The sequence below is a fragment of the Bidens hawaiensis genome, unplaced genomic scaffold (assembly GCF_021521415.1).
Source record: "Bidens hawaiensis isolate Kalapana, Puna unplaced genomic scaffold, B.hawaiensis_p1.1 tig00002307_1, whole genome shotgun sequence".
NCBI lineage: Eukaryota > Viridiplantae > Streptophyta > Magnoliopsida > Asterales > Asteraceae > Bidens > Bidens hawaiensis.
This window is the reverse complement of record NW_027491124.1, coordinates 1,350,282-1,372,909: the sequence shown is the minus strand read 5'-3', so window position 1 is coordinate 1,372,909 and position 22,628 is coordinate 1,350,282. Positions and strand designations below refer to the sequence as shown.

Here is a 22,628-nt window from a genome sequence, read left to right as displayed (position 1 = left end):
ATAAAAGCCAACTTTTAATAGAGAATGAATCGCAATAAACACTTGTACATAGTTGATTTCTAAAATTCTTGAACCATTTTACATGTTTTATTTTTATTTTTATTTTTTTATTTAATTTTATTTTATGTTTATTTTAAAATCCTTATTTTCTGATGTGACAGACTTCTGAGTTCTGTAATCAATTCTACCGGTCTTACTTTGTGCTGATTGTTCAGAAAATATTTGTTGTTTTAACATAAAAGTTGGTAGAAAATATGAAACGTATTTAACATAAAAATTGGTGCAAAAAATATTCATTCAAAGCTTCTAAAACCAATCAAATAACAAAATAACAAAGCACATCTTTATGTCATGTATATCAGCTTCCTATTAGTTTAACCTAGCTTTGAGTTCCAGTTATTTTCAAAATCAAAGTCAAACTCAGAACTAACTAAAGATGAGAAAGTTTTCATGTATTGTCTCAACATGGAGATGTGGTGGTTAGGGTTTCACGGTTGAAGGTAGGCGAGGTCATGAGCATAGGCATTTCAACTTCTCCAAGGCATCCCAGTCCATAATTGTTACCAAGACAAAAAAAAAAAAATTTGAGCCAATACCATCGTTTATCTAAAATCCTTCATTGTAAACCTGATTCGAAATTTGAATAATATGAGCCTCAAATAGATTCATACAACACTAAATCAATTTAATCAATCCTATTAATTCATATACTGATCTCTTACCTTGAATTTGGCTGTAGCTTTTGAAGCAGCCCGATTGCTGCTGAATATTATCAAATATGAGTTTAACAATGATAACACATAACACACTGAATTAATAATATATTACCTCACAGCTATGCATAACCATACATGCTCTAACCAAAGTAGCATCCGTCTGGCTCGATTGATCCAAAGAAATATAGCTTCAAAAGTCACTCTTATAACTTTTTATAACGCAAAACTTTAATTCCCTTTCATTGTGATAGTCATAATCTGATTGAAGGCGATTAGCACGTGTGAAGATTAGTAATATTAAACGAAGATAAGACAAGACTACATAAAGCAAAAACAAAGAGTACACATCATTACAAAGTCAATTAATAGGAAACAATAAAAAAACGATAATAAAGTTTTAATCTTTAAATTACCTAACCGTGCACATCACCACAAACAATGACGTGGAGGTGGAGGAGGAGGAGGCTGCATAGATTAAAATCTAAACAGAAAATGAATTTTAATGTTTATTTATGTGTAAATATTCGTATGCACGCTGGTGCAACATTTACAGAATTTGGTTTATTATAAATGAAAACGAAAAATGCATTCCAGTTCGTTTCAAACGAAAACCCAACTTGGTTACAGTTTAGAGCGAACTGAAGCCGAATATGTAATTTGAATCCTAAAGCAACTAACAAACCAGATAAATCTTTAATATTAAAAGGTTACCTAACCGTTAATGTAAACGAAAAACTGTAAACAACTAAAATAACACCTAAAATCAGCCAGCAGCCTATGCTATCTGACTTGCATGAAAAGAATAATATATTATGTACCCTTACAATATTTTAATCTAACATTGATCAAAACAAATAACTAATTAACATAGAACTTATATCTACATTCCCGTTGTGTCCCAGTCTAATCCAATAGCATAACAAATCAGTTGGTCAAAAAGTAGCTGAAGTCTTCCCTTGCGCTCTTGTATAACCCACCACTGTAAAACTCAAATACCAAAAATAAAAGATCAAAGCTCTAAGTACATACGAAACACATATCCAAATACAGAGTGAACAACTCCACATATTTCCATTAAATAGAAGGTATTATGATGTAAAGGAAAGCATTTTATTAGCGTAAACTCTAAATAAGAGCATAACTTCAAAATGAAAAATTATTAAGATTATGTGTAATGCAGAGGCGGGGGGACGTCAAGTCGTCAACTCTTTTATACAATTTAAAGTAAAATGGTAAGGTAAAAATCCACCTCAGTGACACATTAGCTATTAATCTATTATGAAAGTTTATGTTTTCCATCCTAATGAACCTCTTAACAACCTTTTTAATTTGATGTCCATGATGTTTTAGTACCATGTTACCATAAATTCAAGAAAAAAGTTTAATTTAAGTACTTGGAACAGATAGAATTAATTGCTTGTATTGTTTATGGAGTTTAGAAGATATGATGTATTATTTGTATGTATTATGATCCCATGGTCAGTTGGTCCATGTCAATCTCGTTATTGTATTTAGATAATATTATGCAATTGAATTTTGTTTTTAATATTTGAATTAATCATTGTATCTGTTCATTCTTGGAGATATCTTTATCGAAAATACATCATGCTTTTGTAATATTGTGCAAGTTAGTGCTAATACTTTGTTTATTTAGGTGGAACTTTTATGATGGTTATATTAGTGTGAATTAATGCATTTATGTGTATTGTTTTCTTATAAGAGTTATAAAAGTTCGTTATAAGTAGAATGATATATAGATACTTTCACTTTTTATGCAGGTGACTGAAACTCTAGCACACGCGGGACTTGAATCTTCTAACCTTATTGTCGCTATTGATTTCACGAAGAGCACTGAATGGGCCGGTAAGTCGGTAACTATATTATCCCTGATTTTCCTCTCTTAATTACAATACTTGAAGAAACATTTTAACTATTTATTGCTAAAACAGGTTCAAGGTCTTTCAACCGAAAAAGCCTACATCATATTGGAGATAATTTGAATCCATACGAGCAAGCAATAACTATTATTGGGAAAACATTAGCCGCCTTTGATGAGGATAACTTGATTCCATGTTATGGTTTTGGAGATGGTATATAACTATTATTTATAGTGATAATTTTGTTATTATGGATCTTAAGTCTTAAATTTTAAATCTTAGATCTTGCATTTTGATTTTTCTACCAACCTGCAGCCTCAACGCATGATCAATATGTTTTCAGTTTTTATCCAGAAGAGAGGTTTTGTAATGGCTTTGAAGAAGTATTGAGTAGATACAGAGAAATCACCCCCCCATTTAAAGCTTGCAGGTTTGATTTACCCTTACAATATTTTAAACTAATTAAAGAAAAAAGTTTAATTTAATAGTTAGCATTATAATGTTTGTAGTAAAGAACTATTACCTGTATGGAACATATCCCGACGGATCAAACGCTGCATTTACTATATGACCAAGTGTAAGCAAGTTCTTATTTATCTCACCTACTTCCCTTGCTCTTCCCTGCCATGTTGATGAATTCAAAGGTTGATTTTAAAATATAAAACTCTGAATATTATACCTCTATTGCCACATAATGTAATATGTTTTCCGAATTAGCAAGATCCACAAGATTTAGCTATCAACTTGATTTGATTATTTCAAGCAAATTCTGAATCAAATTTGAACTCTTGATGTATTTGACCCTAAAAGTAACTTTGCCAGTCAAATACGATTAATACCCAAACCAAAATCTAAAATTAAAATTAAAGTATACATGAACATATGTAATCATAATAGAATGAAAATTAAAATATTCATCATAGAATACCTTATAAAATAGAAGAGTTTGTGCTCTTTTAATAAATTCCTATCAAAATACAATATAAAATATATTTAGGGTTTGTATGAAGCACACATGAATATAGGTCCAAATTTCTCCAACTGGATCAGTCCAAATTAGGTTAACCAATGCACAATCCAATGACACAACAACATTTTATTGTGATTACCTCTGAAGAAGAAGAAGAAGCCCAATAAGACCACTGACGATAGGAGAAACAGAAACTTCATGAATGCAATCGATTGATGAATCCTCAAATGAAATCTGAACAAATAACAGATGTTAAATTAGAGCAAATCAATTTAGGGGAACATACCTTCTATCCGAATTGCACCTTGAAAAGAACGGAACGCAATACTAACCTTAGGGCTCCAAATTCAATTGTAGTGATTTCGTTCCATGGTGAAGATATGACGCCCAAGCAGTTTCTTGTGAATATTAGAGTTTAGAATGAAAACCACGGTGAAGAAATGGGTTAGTTGATAGATTTCTGGTTTAGGAGGATCTGACAGTTAAACCCATGACCCGCGAATTTTATAAAGGTAAATTAACGAGAGCTCACCATTTGCTTCCATAAAAAGGGGAGCGACCACATCGCGACACATAAGATTTTTGGGTTTTCGTTTATATATATTATAGATATAGTATAGATAATATGGTACATCATGAACATCAACACAGTCTTTAAAAGGCCAAGCATCAGGCATTGCCTGCTTACATCAAATTATCAACATAAGATTAAAATAAATATATGGGTTGATTTGTAGAATGAATAATATGAAATTAAGCGTAAGTGTCCCCGTTGAGGTTTTCATGTCTTCAAGTTTTGTTGTATAAGTATTAAACATATGTTTAGTTCAATCAAATAAAACCGAGACAATAAGTAATATGCATTTAAAGGGAAGTTTGTGGTGACAGTCGATCCCCTGTATTTAAGAGCCACCAAATCGTCCAAATCGTAGGCTCGTTTTACCTTATCCTCCTTGCCATAGCTGCCTAATGATCCATAATGACATTAAAATCGATTATTAGAAAATAATATCAAGCCTACCATGATGTGTTAACTCTGACTCGGTGAGTTATGCTCCACACCTAGCTTCTTTAGCACAATTAACAATCCCTACAAAAATAAAAACATGAGTCAAAACAAAAAATAATTCAAGAATCAAGATAGAAGTCATATATGATGCTCATGTAATGTTTTGTAAGCCAAACAAACAAAACATAATATACCAATTTTTACACCTTTTTTTTTCTGCTGAACGAAAGTTTGTCAATGTAGTTGAAAATATCTTACAAATTATGCACTATGGTAGAAGTCAACATCTCTGTTCATACTAATAAAACTTAAACTTACACTAATAATAAAAAATTGAAACTTACATTGAATAAACTGGATCACCATTCCATATTAACATGGCACAACATATGGGGCAAACCAATACCTGTCTATCTGTGTTTGTCTTTGGTTTTCATTTTAATTGGTTGCCAGCATACAAAGTAAACAAATTATTAGAAGTTGTTCAATTAGGCATCCAATTCACATATTCAAAATTTGGAAAAAAGATGTATTCACCATGCATGATTGAGGTGTATTAGAGTGGCGAATTGATGTAGAACCAGTGAGTTGACTCGCTGCCTCAAATTGGTATATTATAAACTGAACAAAGTACATCAATGTCATCTGTTTATCAAAATGGTATAAATCAATGTCAAATGTTGCCCAGACTTGATCTTTACACAACTGGATCGAATAAGAAAAGATGAAACATAATTGAATCAACAAGAACTTTATTAACAATCTGATAATACAATCTTTACAACAATTCTGAATGTTTTGACTCTTGAACATTGACCCCTATTTATAGATTATCAGAACCAATCATATTCTGACATGTGTCATGGAAGTTATAAACTTTCCATTTAACACTTCTAGACCCTATACTTACATGGACATTCTATATACAACATAAACACACTTTGACATAATTACACTATAACCCCTGAACTTAGACTCCAATGGATTAACCAAATTATTTGCCAACATCTCCCCCTAATTTGTTAGTCCATGCCTTCAACATCTTCAAGTTTTATCTTCAATCTTCAAGGGAATGGAGTCTTCATCTTCCTCTTGATCTTCATCTCTTACACTTTGATTCTTCTTCTTCTTCTTCTTCTTCTTCTTCTTCTTCTTCTTCTTATCATTATCTTGTGCTTCTCTATCTTCATCTTCAATAATTGCCACTAAAAGTGTTCGTTCCTCATTTATCTCCTTGTTGGTTTGAATCCTTTCAACAAAATCTCCTATTTTGTTGGAATAGATCACTCTTGATCTTTAATCTCGGTTTCTGATTCGTACTCAAACAAACCACCCTTGTGTCCGCCTTTATTTACCGGATATCGCTGGATTTACAATAGCTCGCAAACACAATTACCGCGCTGCCCTTGACTTTCGATTACCCCGTCGGAAATTCATCACCGACTCCTTTTTATACCACCGAAAATTGCAGCCACTACCACCACGCTGCCGGAATCCACCGTTGCCGCTGCCTTGCACCACCAGAATACCACCGCTTGATGCCTTCTCTTATCTACCGGAAATCACTACTGACCACCACTACGCCACCGGAATCCACCGTCTTCGCTACCCTACACCACCGGAATATCACCGCTGATGCCCTTTCTATTCGCTGGAAATCACAACCGGTCACCACCACAAATCACACTCTGATTTATTAAAACAAATTGAAAATGGAATCACCACCAATCTTTAATTTATTGCCAGAATCCACTATCAATCACAACTAATCTTTAATTGATTATCGGAATCCACCACTAATCTTCAATTGATTGTCAGAATCCACCCCCAATCACCACTAATCTTCAGTTAATCGACCAAAGAGCCTGATGCTCTGATACCAATTGTTGCCCAAACTTGATCTTTACACAACTTGATCGAATAAGAAAAGGTGAAACTGAATTAAATCAACAAGAACTTTATTAACAATCTGATAATACAATCTTTACAACATTTCTGAATGTTTTGACTCTTGAATATTGACCCCTGTTTATAGACTATCAGAACCAATCATATTCTGACATGTGGTATGGAAGTTACATGGAAGTTATAAACTTTTCATTTGACACTTCTAGATCCTATACTTACATGGGCATTCTATATACAACATAAACGTACTTTGATATAATTACACTATAACCCCTAAACTTTGACTCCAATGGATTAAACAAATTATTTGCCAACAAAATTAAATAGGTTAAATAGACACAAAACTATAAGGGGGTGTTTGGTACAGAGAATTGGAGGGTGAGAAATGGAAATGGAAACAATTCTCTTGTTTGTTTACGAAAGAAAGATGTGAGAAATGGAAATAAACCATTTCCATTTCTCCATTTCCTTTTCTCTAAAAAAAGCGGAGAATTGATTTCTCTAGGGTTTCATTTCTCCATTTTCCTCTTCATTTCTCCCATTTCTCCAGCCTCTTCAACGATCGCATACCTCCACTGGAATCATCTTCTTTCTCCAGCCTCTTCTGACCTCCACTGGAATCCCAATCCAATCCAAGGCACCCCTTCTCTGGTACGCTCTCTTTCTCTACTCCTCTGATCTTGTGTGAGTCTGCATATTGAAGGTATCAATTCGTTTTTTTATGCTCATTACATGTTAACAAATCCAAGGCCCGAACCCGTGTGTTAACAGCCCAAACCGGTATCCTAACAACTACCTAATGAAATAAAGCTTAAAAACCGGTTACATCATTGTAACCTAAACAAAATCATGAACTAACCAAGAAATATACAGTCTAAATGCTGATATAATCAAGAATATTAATGTGCTAAGTTCGTATTATAACAGCCCTCAAAACAGTGGCCACTCTCATGGCCAATCGGTTAATATTTTCCATGTGAAATAGTTTGAAAAACAACTCGTCTTGCAACCATTGAACCCTGGAACTTTATCACATATTTTCCAGCAACTAGGTATCCTTTTTTGTTTGTATAAAAGTATTTTGACGAAGCTATAAAAGTATTATAAAAACCGCGCCTTAAAATACCCTGAAACGACAGTTAAGTGGCTCGTTTGATCAAGAACTGAACCCTATAGTCTAAGTACCGTTATGATATCATTTTAACAGCCCACATATATTATTTTAAACATATAATCTGACCCGAACTTTTTTGATGTGAAAACATACATTTTAAAACCGAACAAAAGGCCTAACGGGCCCAAACGAACCAAAGCCACTATTAAGGTTCCGAGAACCCTATTATCAGTATGAAACTTTTATTAAGTCATTTGCAATATATTATAACTGGCCCAGGACCGTGTTGTGGTGAGGAACCAGTTTTAGTCAATAAATGTGGCAAAGGGCATTCTTGGAATAAAAATATGACAGGTATATAACTAAAACTACAAAACAGAAAATATTGATTTTAAAACAGAAAGCTGTAAGTTAAACGTGTTTATTTTGAACCCTGAACTTGGTATAAATCAGCCCTGAAAGATACCTATAAACCGTGTGTTAAAAAGCATCCGAACCGGCACTTTGGTAACCCGTTTTAATAAGAAACGACACCTGCAGCCTACATGATATTATGACATATTTTTGCAGCCTTAAATATACTATTTTGATTATATATAATCTGATCTAAAACTACTCTAAGTGAAACAGAAAAATTAGACTATGAACTTCTTAAAACTTACAACGTGCAGCCCTTAAAACCGAAGCCAAACTTGTTGGCGTTTGGTAACCCGTTTAAGTGAAAACTAACTCAAAAACCAACCCGACATGCGACTCTATTAACTTTTGAAAATTTAACAAAATTTCCAGAAGTTAAGTGTATATATTTAAGGTCTTAAACTTGGTAAAAACCAGCCCAAGAAATTAATAATAAACAGAGTACTAAAAAGCAACCGAACCGGCATTGTGGTGACACGTTCGATAAGAAATAAGCCGTGCAACAAAAGTAACAACATGATATCTTTTTGCAGCCATAATATCATATTTTAATGACATATATAAGTTTGGTTCCTCTGAACATGGTGCGCTTATTATAAACTATCGTGGATTATATTTTGGAGTTATTTGTTTTTCTTGAATTTTCTTATATTTTTATGTGTAGATGGCAAGATCACCTTCCAGAAAAAGAATAGTTGCCATAGGTGCATTTTATGTCATTTATGTTACGATTCGTTGGTGGATGTTGTGTACTTATCATTTGCGTCGGTCGATTGAGTCAATGACTTTACGTACAAAATATTTAATGAGTTACCATAATAGGCGTGAAAACATGGTGAGGATGGTTTATGAAAGTGATGTTACGAGTGTTGTTAACATAAGAATGAATATACATGCATTTACAACACTTTGTGATATGCTAGAAACTAGAGGGGGACTAAAGAATAGTAAAAACATGCTAGTCGATGAGCAAGTTGCTATGTTTTTACATACCATTGCTCATAATGCAAAGAATAGGATACTAGTCAACAGATTTCATCGGTCCGGGGAAACTGTAAGTCGGTATTTCAAGTTAGTCTTAAATGCTATATGTCGATTACACAAAGAACTCTACAAGTCACCCGTGCCAGTGCCAGATAATGAAACTGATGAAAGATGGAAATGGTTTAAGGTTAGTCAAACACATTTTTTATTAAAGATATTTTTTGCTAACATACATTAGTAAGTAATGATTTCTTTTAACTCAGGGTTGCTTAGGAGCATTAGATGGAACATACATTAAAGTTAAAGTCCCTGCTATTGATAGAAAACCTTATAGGACAAGAAAAGGGCAGATTTGTACTAACGTACTCGGAGTATGTACGAGAGACCTTTTATTTACGTATGTCTTAGCGGGATGGGAGGGTTCTGCAGCTGATAGTAGAGTTTTGCGTGATGCAATCAGTAGACCCAATGGTCTTAAAATAACTCCGGGTATGTGATAGACAATTTTCAAAGAATATACATAGATTTAAGTATGATAATTAACATAGAGTTTATGGTTAATTATAGGAACATACTACCTTTGTGATGCCGGTTATACAAATGGTGAAGGATTTTTAACTCCATATCGAGGTCAACGTTATCATCTTAACGATTGGTCTCGTCTTCCTACGAATGCTAAGGAGTTCTTTAATATGAGACATTCATCGGCCAGGAATGTTATAGAAAGATGTTTCGGAATGATTAAAGATAGATGGGCTATTTTGCGTGATAACTCATATCATCCCATAGAGTCCATGCCATGTATCATCATTGCTTGTTGTTTATTGCACAATTTCATACGAACAACAATGAGTGAAGACCCTCTTGATAACGAAATCCCAGTAAATCACACACAACCTGCAAATGACCATGACAATGTTATTTCTATGATCGAGCCCTCACAAGAATGGACCGATCGTAGAGACCTTCTTGCTAATGAAATGTTTAATAGTTGGACTGCGATGCGTGCGCAGCGTGCCAATAATGTTTCTTAATTATGTTTGACAATTATGTATTTTTTTTTGTAGAACCAAGGATGTTTCTTATTAATGTTTATTTATGCACTTTATTTGTTTCTTATTAATGTTTCTTGTTATATTTGTATTTGTAGTTACATGAATTATGATTTTTAATTGTATAATTATGCATTTGTACGTAGAAATGGCAGATTCAAATATAGTGAGAGGAGTTACTCGGAGCAAGCATACCTGGACAAATGATGAAGATGCAAAGCTAATTGATGCATTAATGGAGATACATGCATCCGGAAAGTATGCTGGTGCTGACAATGGATTCAAACCAGGTTATTTAAATGGTGTTCAACAATTGCTAGATGTAAGTCTTCCTAACTCTGGCCTCAAAGCAGAACCACATATAAAGTCTAGGATGAAGACATGGAAGACACACTTTAGCATTGTATATGATATGGTGCATACAAGTGGGTTTGGTTGGGATGAACAAAAATGTTGTATTATTGCCGATGATAGTGTTTGGAATGAATATGTGAAGGTATATTCTAAAAAATATATTTTTTAGATTTTAAAATTTTAGTCTAATTTATTTGTAATTGTCTTGTAGTCTCACAAAGGTGCTGTGAATTTTCGTGACAAGTCATTTCCTTTCTATGACAAATTGTGTACCATATTCGGTAAGGATATAGCTACTGGTAGTAAAGCAGTTGACCTTGGAGAAGAAGATGTTGTTCAAGAGACGCAAAAAAGCTCACCTGTTGATATAGAAGACTTTGATTTTGTTGATGAAGCCGTTCCAAATGTTGATAGATCTGAAGGACAAACAGGAAGTGTAACAAGCAAGCGCAAAAGAGGTAGAAGCACGGATGCAGATGAGATATATCGAGAGTCTTGCAAAGATATTAAGGAAGTTTTGCTTCGATTTGGGGAGATGGTGGGTGAACAACTTAGCAAAGAAGGTATGGAGGCTCGTGAAATCTATGAAAAGGTTAGTGATGAGTTGAAAGCTTTACCAGGTATCACTACGAAAAAACGGTTCAAAGCAGCTCATTTGATTGGTAAAGATGTGGATCTAGGACGTTCTTTTCTTGCGTTGACAATAGAAGAGAAAATTGAGATGGTCGAGTTGTATACCGATGGTTCAATGGGATAGTTGTGTATGGTTGAAGTATGTTTTGTATGTGAATTGGTTTTAACTATGGTTGATGTTTTTTGCTTAAAAACTATGTTTTGTATGTGAATTGGTTTGATCAATGCATATTTTGGTTGGAATTTATGCATCTTTTTATATGTTTTTTATTTTTTAATAAATATTTGTTATGAAAAAAATACTTGTGCTAATGATAAAGTTGATATAATTCTCTGTTTATTTCCTATGTACCAAACAAGAGAAATGATTCTCAGCTATATTTCTCTACTGAAATCTCTGTACTACCAAACAGAACAGTCAATTCTCATTCTCCAGACCAATTCCCTTTCTCTGCAATTCCATTTCTCTATTCCATTTCTCTGCAATTCCATTCTCTGTACCAAACACCCCCTAACAGAATCGGATATATACCTGTGTAAATGTGAAGGTAGGTGCAACACTTCTACTACTAGGTGCACCTGTAGAGGAAGACGAAGGGTAGACACAGACACAAACAAATAAGTAAGTAGAGGAAACATGATCCCACCCCACATTTAATTTATGAGAAGTTTGTTATACGAACCTATTTGTTAATCAAATGGTCCAAAGAAAATAGATGAAATCCAGATTAGAACTATGGAGAGAATTCAGATAAATTCATATTTTTCATTCATAATCATAAAGCAAAACACTATGGGCTTAAATAGCCTTACAATCTAACATCAATCCACTAACACACTAACTAATTAACCGCATAAAAGTGGACATATATAAAGCAAATGCAAGAAATAAAAAGATTGCGCATGCAGACGTGGGTGAGTGCAATTAAAATGGTAGCACACAACAGTTTGGAACTCCATCAAAACGGAAATGTGTATTTAGTGAGATTGATAATTAAAATGGACAAAAGCGTAAAAAAAAAAAGAAGAGGCTAGTAATGAAGCCTGTAATTGAGAATTGTTGAATGGCAAAAGAAAGCTTTGTGACTACCATATTGAGTCTTTCATCGTTGTAATATAGGAATAATGTAGCCAAGATTAACCTTTTTAAGATATCTCCAATGCCTTCCATGCCAAGTTTGATAAATCTTCCAGCAAGGGTGAGTAAAGAAGTTATTGGTTGAATCTCATTAATACCATACTCAAAAATCGCACTAGCTATGAAACTTCATTTATTTTTCATGCACAACATAGTCGAAAAGCACCAGATATAGATATCTCATACCTTATCTAGAATTTGATCACTAACTGTATATTCAAAAATAGCATAAGCTTGAAATATTTTTTAAACCTTGGTAATCATACATGTGATTTTAAACCTTAGTACTCAATCTCGATATTTTATGTAAACGTTAGGGACTAACAATGTAATTGTTTCTATATTTAGCGATTAGCCATTGTTGAACAATTATTCTAATCTGATGGGTTTTGACATGGCTCGGGTATGAAATTTCAGGCCCAAACAACTTAAATAGATTAAAAATGCCCTGATCTGGTTGGTTTTGGGAGAACGAGGGTCAGAGGGACAAGGGTGAAAAACCACTCAACAAGGTTTGATTTTATGAAAAAAAATATATATTTAATTTAGCCCTTGAATTATGTTTTAATTATGCTTATTTGAAATTAAATATGTTTTCCTTGTGAATTTTGAAGATTTGAAAATTTAGCATTTCATTTAGTTTCGATTACCAAGGTATTTTTCTTAAATTATATTTTGAAAGTTGAATTAAATTCTAAAAGTACTTATTTGAAATTAGAGATGTTTATTCTTGGTACTAGTTTGAGACCCGTGTAACATGGGGAATTAATAAAAATTATAATATTTAAACATTAAGCAAAATACAATCAATAACACATAACACAATTATAATATATTATTAATACAATTACAACTTAAATTAAAATTACAAGAATTACAAAACAAACATTACGCAATTATTTGACAAATAAGAAAAAATTTCTTTGTACACTACATTTGTGGTTGTATTGGTCAGATTATATTGTTTATCAAGAATCATAATCTTTAGCCCACACATGATTGTAACTCTTGACAAGACGACATATAGATGTCCATGTGAGAACATGGGTTCTTTCAAGTACAAATCAACGCTAGATAATGATTGACCTTGGCTTTTGTTTATGGTCATCGCAAAACATACTGCAATGGGAAACTGTCGTCTTTGAAACTTATACGCTATATTATTGTCTGCTAGAGTTAGTGGTGATCTGTGGATCAAAACTCTATGTCCAATGTTAGTTCTAAAAATAATTTTTGCTTTAACTACATGAGTACCAAAAGATATAATTTGAAGTGGAGTACCTTTACATAAGCCTTCTTTCGGGTTAAGATTTCTAAGGAGCATAACAAGAACACTGGTTTGAACCCGATATTACAAAAACCAGTTTGTAGTTATAAACCACCGGATTAGGACCGGTTTGAAGTTTTTTTTAGCTAAAACTAGTTTGAACTCGATATTTTGGAACCGGCAAGACAAAAATAGGTTTCATCCGGTTTAAAACCCGTTTGTAGCTCAAAACTAATTTGTAGCTCATATATCATATCCATTTATAGCTCATTGACCATTTCATGTAATGCGCCATTGAAAAATCAATTTATTTTAAAGGAAAATATGATTGTAATTACAATAATGATATTAACAATTGCTTATATTAAAATAAGAAAGATATTTTGGAACCGGTTAGTCAAAAACAGGTTTAACCCGGCTTAAAACCCGTCTGTCTATATACGTCAGCTTTAAAACTAATTTATAGCTCACATATCATATCTATTTATAGCTCATTAACCATTCTATGTAATGCCCGGTTGAAATTTGGAAATTAATTTATTGTAAAGGAAAATAGGAAATAACAATTGGAAATCAATATATGGTAATTAGTTCCAGCCGTAATGGCAGTATCAATATATAGATACCAACACTGATCGGATAATATCAATTGACGTAAGTGTTGGTTGACGTACGCGAAGATCCAAATCTGTTGGTAGCATATGGTAAGTAAAAGATTCTTGGTAATGCTTTGGTTGACAGTTTCTCAAGGTTATAAAAAAGATTATGATATATACAATCTGTCAAAACTTCTTTATAAAATATAGGCCTTTAAAGTGTAAAGAACCGGACGTTCATTGAACTGCTTGGGTTTAAACCGAAAACCGGTTTGTTCACCTCTATTAACAAATGTGTCAACTACTATTTTAAAAATGAAGCGATAAATAGTAAATGTTGTTTAATAATTTATTGTTGTTGTATAATAAAGGAAAATAACTTAAAATGAAAAGTGACATATCTTTACACCAAATGTGTCAACAGACGCAACAACAGTAATGGGGTTGAATTCTTGATGATATTGAATGAATTAAACAAGCAAATTTAAGTAAGGCTAAACAAATCAAAATATCAATTGATTTGAAATTGGAAATAATTCTTTATTAAAAACTGTTGATTGGCCATGAAGAGTGTATCAATTGAAAAAGTATTGGTTCACCATTCTTTTAGGCAATTAGCAAACCAAGGATAGAATAATAATAAGCTATTGACGAAAATAAAATATCATTCCTTTTGAAAATTAAAGTTGAAATCCAAACATTAGTGAAAAATAATTGAATAGAAAAAATTCTAAAAGTTAAATCCTCATAGAAAAAATTCCAAGCAAACAAATCTAGATTTTAATTAAAACAGATAAACTTTATTTTAAAAGATCAACATTTTTAATCTCAGTATTGCTTTGACTTTTGAACAGTCATTAAATCATATTCGATACTTACAAGTTACAATCTTAAATGTTAATACAATATAATTGCTAATATATTAAATGCATAATTAATGAAATTGATTTATCTAGTGGATATGGGTTAGAAAAAATGAGTCATGAGAGCATGACAAGTGACAAAATATGATACTCTTTTATTAAAGTAGTAAGATGTTTTTTTAGAATAGATCATTTTCGTATAGTAAATAGTATATGTCTTTTGTTTGATGATAATTTGTTATGATACTTATCGTTCTACTATTAATTACATATGTGTAAGTTTATATTAGGGTTCATATTTTTAGTCGTACAGGGTCTATGAAGGCTCACGTATTCTTAGAGACGGTTCTGCTTTAATGACTAAAAATTTCTTTTTAGTGTAAATAGAGAGATATTTAATGACTAAAAATTTCTTTTTAGTGTAAATAGAGATACAAAGGTTGGAGAAGAGTTTTTCTGAAATGCTTTCTTCATCACTTTTGACTTTTGCGATATAGTTCAGGTGTTCGTTTCCTCCGAGAGAGTAATCACTGTTTCGTCTATTTTACTATGGGAAATAAAAACTTGTGTAATACACATGCTCTAATCTAGTACAAGTATTAAATAAGTAAGTAGAATCAGTGACGGATCTAAAAAACAATTTTAGGGGTAGCGTAAAAAAAATTTTAACCGTACATTAAGAAAAAAAATTTTTTTTACCGGTTTTGCGTTTACGGGGCCTGATTACGCATTTCGCTCATAGCAGAGCCCAGCAATGCATTTTGCACGTGTAGGTGTCTAGTTACGCGTTTGTGGCGTCCCGGGCTCGGCTTCATGTTACAAGCGTACCGGCGCCCGGTTAACCTATTTGCAATGGCGGATCAAAACAAGTTGGTTTATAATGGGTCACATCAAAATAACCTAAACTTATATGCTTAATGATATTGTAAAATTATTCAAACTTATTAGCTTACTAATACAATGATTTTATTGATATCTTATATTTTTAATGAGTAGTTTTAAAGTTTATTCAACAAAAATATTAATAAACATTTCATTCAATTAAATAAGAAAATAAAATAGTCGCACATGTTTGGACTTGAAGTTGAATATTTAAACTTGGTGATGAACCGATGCTATCGTTTTCTTTTCTTTGACATTTAAAAAAATTGCTAATAAGAGGTTGTTTACTCATTTTCAAAGTTTCCTAAACAAAATTTGAGTCAAAAACCTAACATCAATTCCAATTTACACATAAAACTAAAGCTAAATCCCTAATTAATTCAAATTTAAACATAACCTTAAATACCTAATCAATTCCAATTTAACATAAACCCTAAATTCCAAATTAATTCCAATTTAAACATAACCCAAAATCCCTAAATACAATAAATCTTACCGAAAAGATGGAGAGGCCGAAGATGGAGTGGCTGGTGGTGGATTGGCGGTAGGTGGCGGACTGCAGGTAGGTGGCTGGAGGTGGAGATGTCGTGGTGGTGGCTGGAGGTGGAGGTGTCGTGAGGATGAGCACAGTACCAGCTCTAAGTTCTCTCTTTTTTTTATTGTATTATTTGGGTTGTTAGGTTTTTTGGTTTGGGCTTGGGCTTTTGTTTGGTTTAAGTATTAAATTGGTTGGACTTAAAATATATAGGGTAATGTTATTTTTTGTTCATGGGTAGCAAAACACGAAAACCGACAAATTTTTTTTTTTTACACTACCTGTAAAATGTTGACGCTACCCCTCCTCATAAGCTATATCCACCACTGAGTAGAAGGAAGGAGGGTGATACTTCATTTTTTATAAGTTTGGTTAAAAACGAGACCGTTTTAGGATACCCGGGTCGCATGTGTCGCGGGACATATCTTCATATTATAAGTTAGAATATGATGCTAAATATATAATTGGATGATGGCAAAATCATGTTCTCGTGGAATGGAATGATTGATATGGGGTTCCATTTTGGGTTGTAAGACTTCTCACATGGGATATTGGCTGATCATAATAACTCAGTCATTAATGTCACTTTGCTGTATTCGGATAAATAGGAAAAGCGGTCGTGTTCACACTTCTTTGCGTGTCTACGCGTAAAGCCTGCTTCATGTATGTTACGACCCTTCGCAACTCATAACAATAAAAGTTTTTTTTTTGAAAAATAAGCTTCATTCACACAAATGATCTGCAAGTCCTCAAAACGAGGGCCGCAAGAAAAACCAAGTTACATCAACCCAAAAGGATATTTACATAAATCGTTCCATTTAATATATTTAAATCTAGACCTATTTCGAATCCAAAAATACGAACAAGATTTAATCTTGGACACCACCTTGAAAGCTTTTGCCTCTTTATCTTGAAAAATCTTATCATTTCTTGCATTCCACATACTCCATAAGGTCGTAACCACTATACAATGAGCCACCCTTTTGTCGAGTTTCGTTTTCTTTAAACCCTTCGCTAACCAAAGAATATCCCGAACTTCAAACACATAAATAGGATCCAAACGGCACCACACGGCAATCCTATCCCATATCTCAGCTGCAAAAATACAACCTGTGAAAATATGATTAGCGGATTCCTGATGCAATTCACAAAACGGACAACTGTCCTCGCTAAGACCCATCCCTCACTTATTTAAAGCAATTTTAGTAGGAATCCCGTCCTGCTCCGATCGCCACGCCAACACATTACACTTGACCGGCATCCACCCATCCCATTTAAACTTAAAAGAGGGTTCATATTGTCGGCTATCATTAATAAGTTTTTTTGCAGTAGAAACCGAGAACATGCCATCTTCAAATCCAGCCCAAATCTATTTATCACATCCAGCGGCCCATTCGTACTCATATATATTGTTAGTTTACATAGAAATGTTGGAGAAATTAAACAAAAAAGAAAAATCACTAACCTAAATACCTATACCAGGTGCCATGATTTGTTTTGGTGGGCCTTGTCACCTCAACTTCGCCTTCGGATTCTCGGTATATCAATCCCACATCTTTCACAAAAATACAAACATGTTTGTGTTAATATCAATTATATTATATTCAATTAAATTTAAAGTAATATGACAATCAGCTCTTCCTAATCGACCGATGATAGCAATTGTAGAGGGTATGACATGATGATGTTGAAATCAAGCTTTTCTATGGCGCAAAAGTCAAAACTTTGTCCATCTCTCTTGCTAGTCTTGCCGCACATTTGCACAAATCCCTCACAATGTCGTATGCCATCTAGGCTAGAATGCCACCAATAATGATCTTGCTATATATATACACTCTTAATCAACGTTATTATCAATATAAAATAAATTCGCACATGCAATAATAAGGGTGTATTCTGTAACATCCTAATAGTAATTAAAGGATTTACGTATTACGTCTTAAAAAGTATAATTATGGGCTTGCTTATCAGACGTGGAAGGGTCATTAGTATACTATAAATACTAATATCTTGCTTTATACAAACCCTTCACCATAACTACATGAATCTTTAAAACACACACTTAAGCTCTTACACTCAAATTCAATAAACAACTTATCAAACGTGCAGATCTCGTCCTCGGGGCAAGTAAACATCAAGATCAAAGTCCAAGATAGCACCAAAGAAACAAGATCTAGCTCAAGCCGTCCAAAGGTATGGTTTTATAAAAAGATGCTCTCTTCATACTTAGAAATGGATGAAATTTGCAGGAGGTTAGATCTGGCTCTCTAGATCGAAATAGTATCTTAATCATTATCAAGATTTGGGGAGAAATTTCGCAAAAAGGGACTAACTCTTAGGATAGCCATTTCACAAAGTATAAGAGATTTCGCAAAAGGTCTTGTCTTGCAAACATATTATACCGCAAATCAGGTATATTGCTGATTAGTATTTCGTGGTTTAGTGATTCGCAAATTACAATTTCGCAAATGGAGGATTTGAGAAATGGCATAATATTTTCGAAATGATCTTGGTGTGCGAAATAGTTAAAGTTGGAGAAATAGGTCATGGGTTGCGAAAGGGCCCAAACTTGCAAAACGATCCATAGTTTGTGAAAAAAGGACCAAACTTCCAAAACTGGTTAAGGCTTGTGAAATGACCCGGTTTGTGAAAGGGGTTATTGCGAGATGACCCGGTTTGTGAAAGGGGTCATTACGAGATAACCCACTTTGCAAAAGAAGTCACTGAGAGACAACCCAATTGGCGAAATGGGTGGGTGAAGAGGTAGGTCCCAGCAGAGCCCAGTTGGTCCCGCAAGACTCACCTTGAACAGGGACGTCTGCGCAAAGGCCATCTGCTTCCGCAGGACCCACCATGCTCAGAGAACCTTACGCGCAGTACGCAAGCTGTACACGCAAGGAAAGCCTCCCAATGGTGAAGTACCCCGCCTGTTCCCGCAGTTGCGGATACAAGCCATCAGGGAAGGCTACCCGCAGACAGCAGGGCTACACGCACAAGACAATAGATACTTCAGTAGTCACATGAAGGAATGAGCAAGACGGGAACAATCCCGCCAAAATGAGCCAGTCCGTATGATTCTGAAAGATCTTCTGTACTATACCTACCAAGGTATGGATAGGACAGACAATCTGACCAGAACAGCCCATGAGCCAATCACAGGGTGACAGCTCACCGACAACAGTACGAGGAGGAGCACCCTCTAGTACTGTTTGTCACTATTAGCCGCTGCCTACTCACCAACCCTTACTGCAGGGCATGCGCAGCCTACAGTTGGTGAAATAGTGTTACTGTGGGCCGTAACCTATTCACCAACCAGCATGGCCTGCGTATAATCCACAGTAGGTAGGACGTGCATAATCTACAGTTGGAGGAATAGTGCAGCCGACATAGTTACTGTTGGCCGTAACCTATCCACCAACCAGTATGGCCTGTGCATAGTCCACTGTTGGTAGAACAGGAATACTATTCAGCCGGCTATACCTTCTAACCTACCTTCGGCTATAAATACTCCAACATCTTGGAATGGTAAGATCATCTGCTACCCAGTTATCTAGCAATCTCTTAATATACACTTATATTCAGAGCAATCTAGTCTGATTCTCACGCCGGAGGGTGGTCACAAGGAGGAACCCCCCCTTCTCAGTGACGAGCTTACGGTGTTTGTTTTGCAGGTCTCCTGAAGAACAGCCTTCTCAGTTAGATCTCATCCGTGGGAAACATTACTTAACCCCCAGATTATCTATAATCTGTCCAGATTATCTATAATCTGTCCAGGGTTCACTTAGTGTTTCTTCATTGGCGCCATCCGTGCATAAAAGCTAGAACTATTTTAGTTTTTTCACAATTTCTGAAGAAATGGTTAACGTTACTCCGGTCCAAAGGCCAGTAACCGACCAAGAAACCCCGGTAACAACCCCAGCAACTGGGGGGGACACCGGCGGTTATACAATCCTTACGAACACTACTCCGACCACCAAGGCCGGAGCAAGTGCAGTAAATATTCCACTGGGGTTCACCGACACCCAGTTGGAAAAACGAACAAGGGCCCCTCGCCAAACACTAGATCAAGTGAAGGCGTGGGCCGAAGCACGGCAAAGAGAATTCCAAGCCGAATTGGATGAACGCTTGCGTTCAGCTCAACAGGCTGACGAATTCGGCAGTACTCGCCAACACCTCAATATGAGCAGTGACTGCGAGTACTCAGACGAATTGGAGTCCGATACCGACGCGAACCCTCGCCATAAGGCGAAAGGGAAGCGTAAGGAAACGGACGTCCAACCAAAAAGGAATTTTGGGGAAGCTTTTAAACCAATCGCGGAGAGAAACCCGCGTGACTTCTCCAAAACCTTTAGACCAACTGCTACAAATGCAGGAAAGTCGAAATTCGCAAGGGACATTGCGGAAGCAATCGCCCCGAGAAGTGCCAAACAGATGTCCAACATTGGCACTTATGATGGTCTATCCGACCCAGACGACCATTTGAACAGGTTCATTGCGGGGGCTACCGTCAGCAACTGGACGGCAGTACAGAAACCCCCCTAGGTATCCTATCTTTCCCCGTCACTCTTACAGATGGAAAACACTCCCGCACAGAGGACGTGGACTTTGTCGTGATGAGGAAGCCACACCACACGTACGACATCCTCTTCGAGAGAGACGGGATGGCAAGATTCAACGCCATGGTATCTTCAGTCCACGGCATGATGGGATGGCCAACAGCTGAGGGTGTGGCGATGATCACTGGCATTCCCCAGGTATGCATCGCATCTGTCTCATCTAAACCCCAATCAAAGATGGCTAAACCAACCATCACCGAACCGGAAAAATGGGCCTTCAATGGCAAATACCCCGACCAGACCGTTACCATTGGACCAACAATCGTTGATCCCACCCGCACCTTACTCAAACGCCTACTGCAGAAAAACGCTGACATCTTTGCGTGGACACCAGCTGACATGACTGGTGTACCCCGAAGTAAGGCGGAGCATAAGCTCAAGTGTGATCCGGCAGTTACGCCAGTCGTACAAAAGCGCAGAGTAATGGGGCCTGAACAAACTAACGCGTGTAGAACCCAAGTCAAGGAACTCCTTGACGCAGGCATCATACGCGTTAGTAGATATCAAACATGGGTTGCAAATCCCGTAATGGTACTGAGAATGACAAACAATGGCGCATGTGCATAGATTTCAAAGATTTGAACAAAGCATGCCCCAAAGATTGTTATCCGTTACCAGAAATTGATCTTAAGGTGGATTCGTTGGCACCATTTCGCCTTAAATGCTTCTTGGATGCGTATAAGGGGTACCATCAAATCCACATGGCCATAGATGACCAGGACAAAACCGCGTTTCGGACGCCCGATGGTACATTTTGTTATAAAATGATGCCCTTCGGACTTAAGAATGCAGGGTCCACGTACCAACGCCTGATGGACAAAGAGTTTCATGCCCAAATCGGGAGAAACTTGGAAGTCTATATGGATGATTTGGTCATCAAAAGCCCCGAGCCAGAAGCGATGTTGAAAGACATTGAAGAAACTTTCAACACGCTCAGAAAGATAAACATGAAGCTCAACCCGAGCAAGTGTTCATTTGGGATGGAAGAAGGGAAGTTCTTGGGAGTCATTGTTACTAAAGATGGCTTCAGAGCGAACCCTGAAAAGGTCGAAGCCATTGTTAAAATGGAATCACCTACCACCATCAAACAGGCTCAGACACTGAATGGACGACTAGTCGCACTTAATCGCTTTTTGGCAAACCATGCAGATAAGTCGTTTCCTTTCGTGTCAACATTAAGAAACTGCTTAAAGAAAACGCACTTCCGCTGGACACCAGAAGCGGAAGCAGCTTTTCAGGAGATTCGGTCACGCCTGATCGAACTCCCAACACTTACAGCACCACAAGCGGGAGAGGAGTTAATCCTATACCTTTCCGCAACAGATAGAGCAACCGGGGCAGTACTGCTAACAGAACGAAAAGGCATCCAGATGCCAATCTATTATGTTAGCCGTGTACTAACAGACGTAGAAACCCGGTACTCTACCCTCGAAAAATTAGTCTTAGCACTTATACACGCTTCACGCAGGTTAAGACGATATTTCCAGGGCCACCCAATCACCATTCTCACCAACTTCAAACTCTCAAACGTTCTAGGCAAACCCGAATTATCGGGACGTCTAGCCAAATGGGCAATTGAATTGGGAGAATATGCAATTAAGTACAAGCCAAGACCAGCCATAAAAGGCCAGGTCCTGGCCGATTTTATTGCAGAAGTCCCCGCTACGCGGGAGAAAGAGTGCCAGGAGGAGGCTCAA

At 35.7% G+C, this 22,628-nt stretch overlaps 1 protein-coding gene and 1 long non-coding RNA gene across 2 annotated transcripts; both read left to right on the top strand.

Annotated features, from left to right (window-relative positions):
* The first annotated feature begins 2,491 nt into the window (after positions 1–2,491).
* On the top strand, positions 2,492–3,024 carry LOC143616718 (uncharacterized). Its single transcript, XR_013150706.1, has 3 exons — positions 2,492–2,579; positions 2,666–2,806; positions 2,909–3,024. It is a non-coding gene; the product is annotated as an uncharacterized LOC143616718 (long non-coding RNA).
* A 7,257-nt stretch (positions 3,025–10,281) lies between these two features.
* On the top strand, positions 10,282–11,542 carry LOC143616710 (uncharacterized). Its single transcript, XM_077089467.1, has 2 exons — positions 10,282–10,543; positions 10,613–11,542. Exons 1-2 carry the CDS (start codon positions 10,283–10,285, stop codon positions 11,156–11,158), a joined length of 807 nt encoding a protein of 268 aa, XP_076945582.1. The 5' UTR covers position 10,282; the 3' UTR covers positions 11,159–11,542.
* Positions 11,543–22,628: the final 11,086 nt, after the last annotated feature.

Bases quoted from the DNA above. Each gene is read 5' to 3' on its own strand.
- LOC143616710 (XM_077089467.1), top strand. From the start codon at position 10,283: ATGGAGATACATGCATCCGGAAAGTATGCTGGTGCTGACAATGGATTC. The intron at 10,544-10,612 runs GTATATTCTAAA...ATTGTCTTGTAG, and splicing joins TTTGGAATGAATATGTGAAG to TCTCACAAAGGTGCTGTGAA.